The sequence below is a fragment of the Vicia villosa genome, unplaced genomic scaffold (genome assembly GCF_029867415.1).
Source record: "Vicia villosa cultivar HV-30 ecotype Madison, WI unplaced genomic scaffold, Vvil1.0 ctg.000108F_1_1, whole genome shotgun sequence".
Classification (NCBI taxonomy): domain Eukaryota; kingdom Viridiplantae; phylum Streptophyta; class Magnoliopsida; order Fabales; family Fabaceae; genus Vicia; species Vicia villosa.
In genome coordinates, this window is record NW_026705019.1 from 184,724 (window position 1) to 193,269 (window position 8,546).

General features: G+C 38.3%; 1 protein-coding gene across 1 annotated transcript; it reads right to left on the reverse strand.

Annotated features, from left to right (window-relative positions):
- Positions 1 to 3,743: 3,743 nt before the first annotated feature.
- LOC131624205 (uncharacterized) lies at positions 3,744 to 5,493 on the reverse strand. The gene is made up of 3 exons (XM_058895167.1): positions 5,354 to 5,493; positions 4,704 to 4,884; positions 3,744 to 4,166 (listed from the first exon to the last, which is right to left on the reverse strand). Exons 1-3 carry the CDS (start codon positions 5,491 to 5,493, stop codon positions 3,744 to 3,746), a joined length of 744 nt encoding a protein of 247 aa, XP_058751150.1.
- Positions 5,494 to 8,546: the final 3,053 nt, after the last annotated feature.

The following is an 8,546-nucleotide window of genomic DNA, read 5'->3' on the forward strand; positions in this document are numbered from 1 at the left end:
AATCGAAGGTTTGAGATTGCTAATTTTTGCCAAAAAACGAAATACCTTCGGACGCGATGACAGGGTGCGTTTTGGGCCTGTTGATGATTGGGAACGTTCCTTTACACCTTCAGGGAGATGATTCCATCACTAGAATTGCTTGAGATTCGCTGCTATGAGAGGTTGCTTGTACTCTCAATTCTTGATGTTTACAACGTGAACTCTTCTATCCATGGCCGGTTCTTTTTGTCCCCCTTTCCCCTACTAATATTTTAGAATATATGGAGTATTTAGGGTTAGGTTTTGTGTCAATAATATCTTGCATTGATGGAAATATTTGATTGAAAAATCAACATGCAATCTTTCCAAAACTTGCTATTTTCTTGCCCTTGAAGCTTGTGCACGAAATTGACATGTTATATGGGCTATCTTGGACCTCAAGACAAGTGAAAGCAAAGCCCATATACAATTGTTCCTTGTTTCCATATTTTTATTTAATTTAATTTGTATTTAAATGGAAATAATTCCAAAATAAATAAAATCAAATAGCAAGGGGCGTGCTATTGAGTGTAGAGACCATAGATGGGCTGATGAATAAGTTTAGAACAAAATAACTTGGGCCCATTTGGAAGAAAATTGATTTTGACAAGCATTTCTCTTCATGCACCTCTTCAAAATTATTCAACTTCCGCAACTTGTATCTTGCTCAATTTTTATCATCTTGAGATGTTCTTGGGATTTTTAGAAAGCTCAAAGTGTCTTCTAAACACTCCTTTTGGTTTCATCTTCATTGAAGCTTCCATGCTCAAGTTATGAGCTTTGACCCAAAAGGTGTTTTTGTTGACTTTTCTGGGGGACCTATAATGTATTGCGCCATATCTCTTGAATGAAGCATTTATAGCCTTGGCTTGTGAGAGACAAAGTTGTAGAGAATCAAATTTCCTTCAAGATAGGCTTTGGTTGGGAAATTTCTGATGCTCCATGTGAAAGTTATGGTCAGTCAAAGTTGCGTTGACTTTCTCCTAAAGAAACCCTAATTTGAACCTTTTGCATTTGTTCATTTCTGAGTTTCTACTGATGGATCATGATCAACCTTTGATCAAATGATGGATATAACCTCACATACTTGATGTTGACCAAAAATCTTGAAGTTTGACTGTATTTTGATTATAGTTGACTTTTAGGTCAACATAGTCGATCATTGATCATCTGAGCCATTGAATGAGCAATCCTTGGAATATAAGCTTGAATTTTGACCTGGAGGTGCCTTGATACATGTGAGACACCTTGGGATCCATTTGAGACTTTAGACACTCAAATTCCTTTGATAACCTGCAAACCCTAGTTTTGAGACCCTCGGTTAGGAGAGAGTTGCTTGAGAAGAACCCCTGAGCCTTGAGTTATTGGAGATGAAAAGAGGAGGGCAAATTTTGGGGTATGACAGGTAGGCCACTTCTCCTACTCTTTCCGAAGTCTGAAACAGACCAATAAAACATGGTGTCAACTTCTTTGACTTCAAAGCTCGACCAATACCCGTCATAGGAGTAACTCTCATAAACACAAGATCCCCTCTTGAAACTCAAGTGTCTTCCTCCTCTTGTCGTGATAACTCTTCTGACGACTCTGAGAAGCTTTCATTTTCTCCTAAATCATCTTAATCTTTTCCGCAGTCTGTTGCACAATTTCTGGTCCGATTACAACACTCTCACCAGATTCGTACCAACACAACGACGTTCTACATATCCTACCATACAAAGCCTCGAACGGAGCCATGCCAATACTCGAATGATAACTATTGTTGTAGGTAAACTCAATCAAAGGCAGATAACTATCCCAAGCACCTCCTTTTTCTAACACACAAGCACGCAACAAATGTTCTAACGATTGGATCGTCCTCTCAGTCTGTCCATCAGTCTGCGGATGACAAGCAGAGCTCAATCTCAGCTTAGTACCCAAAACCTTCTGCAAACCTTACCAGAACTTAGACATAAATCTCTGATCTCTGTCAGACACGATACTCAAAGGAATACCATGCAGATAACTATCTTTTCAATATACAATTGAGCCAACTTCTCCATCGAATAATCCCTTCTTACCGGTATGAAGTGAGCAGATTTCGTCAACCTGTCCATAAAAACCCAGATAGCCTCACAATTCTTAACAGTTCTCGGCAAACCAGAAACAAAATCCATTGATATGCTATCCCACTTCCATTTAGGAATAAACATCGGTTGCATAAATCCAGATGGCTTCTGATGCTCAATTTTTGAATTCTAACATGTCAAACAAGAATAAACAAACTCTGCAATTTCCTTCTTCATTCCAGGCCACCAAAACAACTTTTTCAAATTATGGTACATCTTAGTAGCACCATGATGAATGCTCAATCCGCTACGGTGTCCTTCTTCCAAAATATTCTTTTGAAGCTTAGCAACATCAGGAACACAAACCCGATCACCAAACCTCATTATACCATTCTCGTCGATTCTGAATTTACTGCATTTACCTTGGTTAATCAGAGTTAACTTATCGACCAACTCAACATCAACTTTCTGACCTTCTCTAATCTCTTCAAGAATACCACTAGTCAGCTTTAGCATACCCAATCTAACACTATTAGGAGTACCTTCACATATCAAACTCAAATCTCTAAATTGTTCAATTAAATCCAATTCTTTCACCATTAGCATCGACATATGTAAGGACTTCCTACTCGATGCATCAACAACCACGTTTGCTTTACCAAGATGGTAATTCAAACCAAAATCATAATCTGTAAGGAATTCTAGGCACCTCCTCTGCCTCATATTAAGCTCCTTCTGATCAAAAAGATAATTCAGAGTCTTATGATCACTAAACACTTCGAATCTGGAACCATACAAATAATGTCGCCACAACTTCAAAACAAAAACCACTGCTGCCAACTCTAAATCATGAGTCGGATAATTCCTTTCATGCACTTTGAGTTGTCTAGACGCATAAGCGACTACTTGCTGATTTTGCATCAATAAACCACCTAAACCCATCAGTGACGCATCATAATATACCACAAACGATTTTGTCGGATTCGGAAAAATCAAAATAGGAGCACTAGTCAACCTCTTCTTCAATTCTTGGAATCCTTCCTCACATTTCGAATCCCAAATAAACGCTTGACCCTTTCTTGTCAATTTAGTTAACGGCAATGCTAACTTTGAAAAGCCTTCAATGAACTTTCTATAGTAACCTGCAAGACCAAGAAAACTGCGAATTTCTGATACTGAATTCGGAGACTCCCACTGAGATATCGCTTCTATCCTCGTAGGATCAACAACATTACCATTCTTAGAAATCATGTGCCCAAGGAAACTAACTTCATCCAACCAAAATTCACACTTTGACAATTTGGCGAAAAGTTTCTTCTCTTTTAACAACTCTAACACAATTCTGAGATGTTCCACATGCTCTTCCTCGTCCTTAGAATATATCAGAATATCGTCTATAAATACCACCACGAATTTATCAAGATAAGGATGGAAGATCCTGTTCATATATTCCATAAAAACACCAGGTGCATTAGTAACTCCAAACGGCATTATCGAATACTGGTAATGACCATACCTCGTTCTAAATGCAATCTTCTGAATATCGTTCTCTTTCACCCAAATTTGGTGATACCCAGACCTTAGATTAATCTTACTAAATACACATGCTCCAACTAGCTGATCCATCAAATCATTAATCCTCGACAATGGATACTGATTCTTGATAGTAACCTTGTTTAATTATTGGTAATCTAAACACAGTCTCATAGAACCCTCTTTCTTCTTTACCGACAACACAGGCGCACCCCACGGAAAAACACTCGGACAAATGAATTTCTTTTCAAGCAATTCTTCCAATTGTTTCTTCAGTTCAGCCAACTCAGATGGTGACATACGATACAGTGCCATCGACACAAGAATACTTCCCGAAATTAATTCAATAGCAAACTCTATCTCTCTTTCTGGCGGTAACTCGTTCACATCCTCTAGGAAAACTTCCGAAAAGTCACATACCACTGGTAGTTCACTACTCACTACCTTCGCCTTCAAGCTCGTCAATGCAATCAACATGAACATTGTTGCACCGTCTTCAATGGCTTCATTCACTTGTCTAGAAGTTGTAGCCAGATCGTCAGCACTAATAGCCTCAGGAAATAACACCGTCTTCGAAAAATAGTTGATATGAACACGGTTGAATTCCAACCAGTTCATTCCCAGGATTACATCAAGTTGTTTCAACGGAAGACACACTAACCCCATTCTGAATTCCCTACCAAAAGTATCGACTGGACAATTCAAGAAAGCAGACGAAGTAGTTACTGAACCCGATGCAGGAGTGTCAATAGCCATACTTCCATTTATGTCAAGTATTTCTAAATTCAATCTCTTATCACAATCCAAAGAAATAAAAGAGTGAGTCGCTCTAGTATCTATAATTGCAACTAAAGGCGTGCCATGAATGAAACACGTACCTTTAATTAATCGATCTTCAGGAGTGGTTTCTGACCCATTCAAAGCAAAAACCTTTCCTCCAGATTGGTTCTTCTTTGGCTTAGTACACTATGGGCTAATGTGACCTTCTTCACCATAGTTATAAAAAGTTACAACCTTCTTCTTACAGCCAGCAGCAATATGACCCACTTTATCACACTTGAAGCATTTCTTTTAAACAAGCTTGCATTCATTCTTACGGTGTCCAACCTCGCCACAGTTGTAGCATCTGACAAAAGCAATGGAGTCTCCCCCACTAGGCTTCTTCCAATCAACGGCTTTACATCTTCCACATGGCTTACCTCTATCCATATGCTTCTTACCTTTCCTATCAACCAAGTCGCGAGAGTGAGATGACTTCATCTTGATATTATCTTCCTCGAATATTCTTCTACAATCAACCAAATCAGCAAACCGTCGAATTCTCTGATATCTGATACCTTGCCTTATTTCATCACGAAGACCATTCTCAAATTTGATGCATCTCGAAAATTCACTGGCCTCATCATTGTTGAAATAAGTGTAATACTTTGCCAATTCTACAAACTTGGCAGCGTACTCTGGAACTGTCATATTGCCTTGCTTCAGCTCCATAAACCCAATCTCCTTCCTCCCCCGAACATCCTCAGGAAAGTATTTACTCGGAAATTCCTTCTTGAACACAGCCTAAGTGGTTTCTATTCCATCGGTCTCCAGCTCTGTCTTGGTAGCAATCTACCAGTCGTCATCTTACTCTGATAACATGTGAGTACCATACCTCACATTCAAGTTCTCAGCATAATCAATCACTCTGAAAAATTCTCTCGATTTCCTTCAGCCACTTCTGAGCACCTTCAGGGTTGTGAGTGCCTTTGAACAACGGAGGATTGTCCCTCTGAAAATCTCCCAACTGCTTGTTAGTACCAATACCAGCTCCATTGGGATCCCCTCCAAGCACGCCAGCAATCATCCCTAAAGCCTTAGCAATCGCATCATGGTTTCTTCCACCTCTTCCAGCCATTGTTCTGCTTAAATCACAAACAATTTCGTCAGAAAAAAGTATCGACAAGGTTAACTCGCACTAGTCGCATACACAAGGAAGACTGAGACTAAGACTCTGGTCACACCGACTGACTATGCTCTGATACCACTATTGTAACACCCTTCTAAACCCAACGAAAATTAAATAAATAATTCAGAGTAACATGAAATAAGGGTGCCACAATTCAATTTAAAAACAAAACATCATACGTCATTGTCATGCATTCACTAAGGAAAATTCATCATAATTCATAACATCTCATGTTAACACAGCGTAAAATTAATCACACAGATAAGCACAGCATCTTTGATACTATTTCCACAAAATAACTCAATACAAAAGCAAATAGAGTCATAAACTTATAAACTCAAAAACTCGCGTTCCCCAGTGTTACAATATCAGAGCATGACACCTGATGTTATACTAAACACACTGACTTATGAGCTAATCCTCACCAAGTCGAAAGTCGCTATCCTCAATCTGAAAATGACAACATGTAAGGGTGAGTCTCATTCACAATTAACAAATATTATTGCATCATAAACAATAACACATCATAGGTATATTATTCACCCAATTGTATTATATTCAGACATTTCACCATCACACAAACAACACATCATCAAACCATAACATTAAAACACATTCAATCATGTTATGAAAATCATGCATATGAATGAACTGACACTATGCATGTGGTACCAACATAATCAATGGGAATAACCCACCGACTGATCCAACTTCATCAAGATAAGGCCCTTCCAGCATAAATTCCATACAATGGGAATGATGCCCTTCACTGATCCACAACAATCATCTGGATACAGCCCTCAACAAATGATTATGAATGAAAGCAAACATATATATAACACACTTATACCATCATCGATCCGATGAACAACATCGTCTCATATTCAAACCATCACCATCATCATCAAATCATGTTTATATATATTAGCATCATTCAAATACAATCAAATCATCATTCATCACAAAGGTTACTTCATAAGGTTCATTATACTCGAAACGACACTCAAAATAGGCCACTGGTTCAAAAGTTATGCCTCATCAAACTTTCAAAAATCACAAAACGGAAAATCCTGCACACAGCCTGTCCATACGTGTACCATACGCATTTCAGCAGAGGATGATTCTCACAGAAAACGCCTCATATGCGTATCACGCTTCTCATACGCGTATCACCTCCTCTCATACACGTACCGGCAGAAGGCTGCATTACGACGGGACAGGGAAGCGTACCAACGCGTACGGCTCTTGGGAACGTCCCTCATACGCGTATCATACGTGAATCGCCAGCGACTTCTCCAAAACCTGCAATCGTACCAGTCCATTTTCCATTCGTTTTCACCATTAACAGTCTGCAATTTTGAGTCTAAAACAGAATTTTTGCACACTTTAATATATAAGATTCATCCAACTTCATCAATCTATTATCCTATATCAGTTTTACACATAAAAACCCAACTTTCCACTCAATTGTTTAGAAACTCATGTTCTCAGATCTACTTTCTATGGATGAACACAGCAACACATCAATAAACACTATATTCATACCATAACATCAATCCACACACAATTATACATAAAATTCAACATGGGTAACATCAAATTACATGATTCTTTTCAAAATCATCCTAAACCCCAATCTAACATATAATCAAATTGACCTAAACAATACATCAAAACATGCCCTATCACCTATAACACGATAAGAGATGCTAACCAGAAGAGTCCCCCCTTGCCTTAGTCAAAGATTCTTGATTGGTCCTCTTTCTCTTCTGTTGCTCTTTCACGTTCTCTGAGTTCTCTACTTCTCAGCTCTTCTTTCACGTTCTATTTCCTTCTTCTCCAATTTCCTTATTTTTATGAAAAATAGACTTTTAATTTGTAAAAGGGCTTTACCAACATAACACCCCCTTCTTACTAGTATCACACATAGCCCAATCCCATAAACCAATCTTGATCAATTAGTTTTACAAAACCGAAATAATCCTAATTATTAATTTAAATTTCAATTAAATTAAAATTAGAAAATACGGGTGTTACAACAGGTCAGACTTAGGCTTCGATTTTTTTTGACAGGGCGGGTTCAGGTTTGGCAAAGCTTAGCTCGACCGAGCCTATTTCCACCCCTATTTGTGATTGTTTATATTTTTATCCCACCTTAATTAGTTGGAGTCAATTATTTTATAGAAAAACAATTTTTTATTTATTTTTATTTTCACCAAAATTCATCACATTTTTTGTTTATAAATAGAGTCTTCGTTCATTTGATTTGGATTATGGTGTCGTTTTTTTACCTCCCCGTTTCACTTGGGAGGACGGCACGCCGAACCCTTCACACAGAATTTGGAAGGAGAGAGACGCCCTTGTGGGATGAATTTTATTTCAATTCTTCCTACGATAGCACACGAACTTTTTAATTATCCTACAAGGAGGAAGAGGAAAAAGATCTCAAATAAACCCTAAGAGTTTTCTAGGTGTGGGGATTTCACCTAATCAAAAGTTCTGGAGTCCGGGAGGTCGGTTATACATAAGGAAGGTTTTAAGCACCCTACATATCCGTAGTACTCTACGGGAACCTTCTATGTGTCTATGTGTTTGTGTTTGCTACTTAATTGGGAAAGTTTCTCCTTTGTGTTAGGAGAGAGAATTGATTGAAAGACAAATGAACTGACTGTTTTTTGTTTTTGATTAGCTCGCTGAGATTCCTTGTGAATCTCATGCCTACATATCCCTAATGGAAGTCAGAGCTTTTTGTAGTTTGGGGAACTAATTAGGAAAATGAATTTATTTTTGGGTGCCTTGCTTGAAGCTCAAGGTTGAAGCTTGAATTAAATCTCTGTCTACAGGAAAGAGACATGAAGTCATCTTTACAGAGAGGTATTTCTACTATTCCACCACAAACATTTGAAGTGACAGAAAAGCTGGGTTCGTTTCATAAGAGAGGGACCTTACATGTGTGTGTGTGCAAGTATGTCAGTCGCGTGTCTCTTGAATGAAAGAAAGAT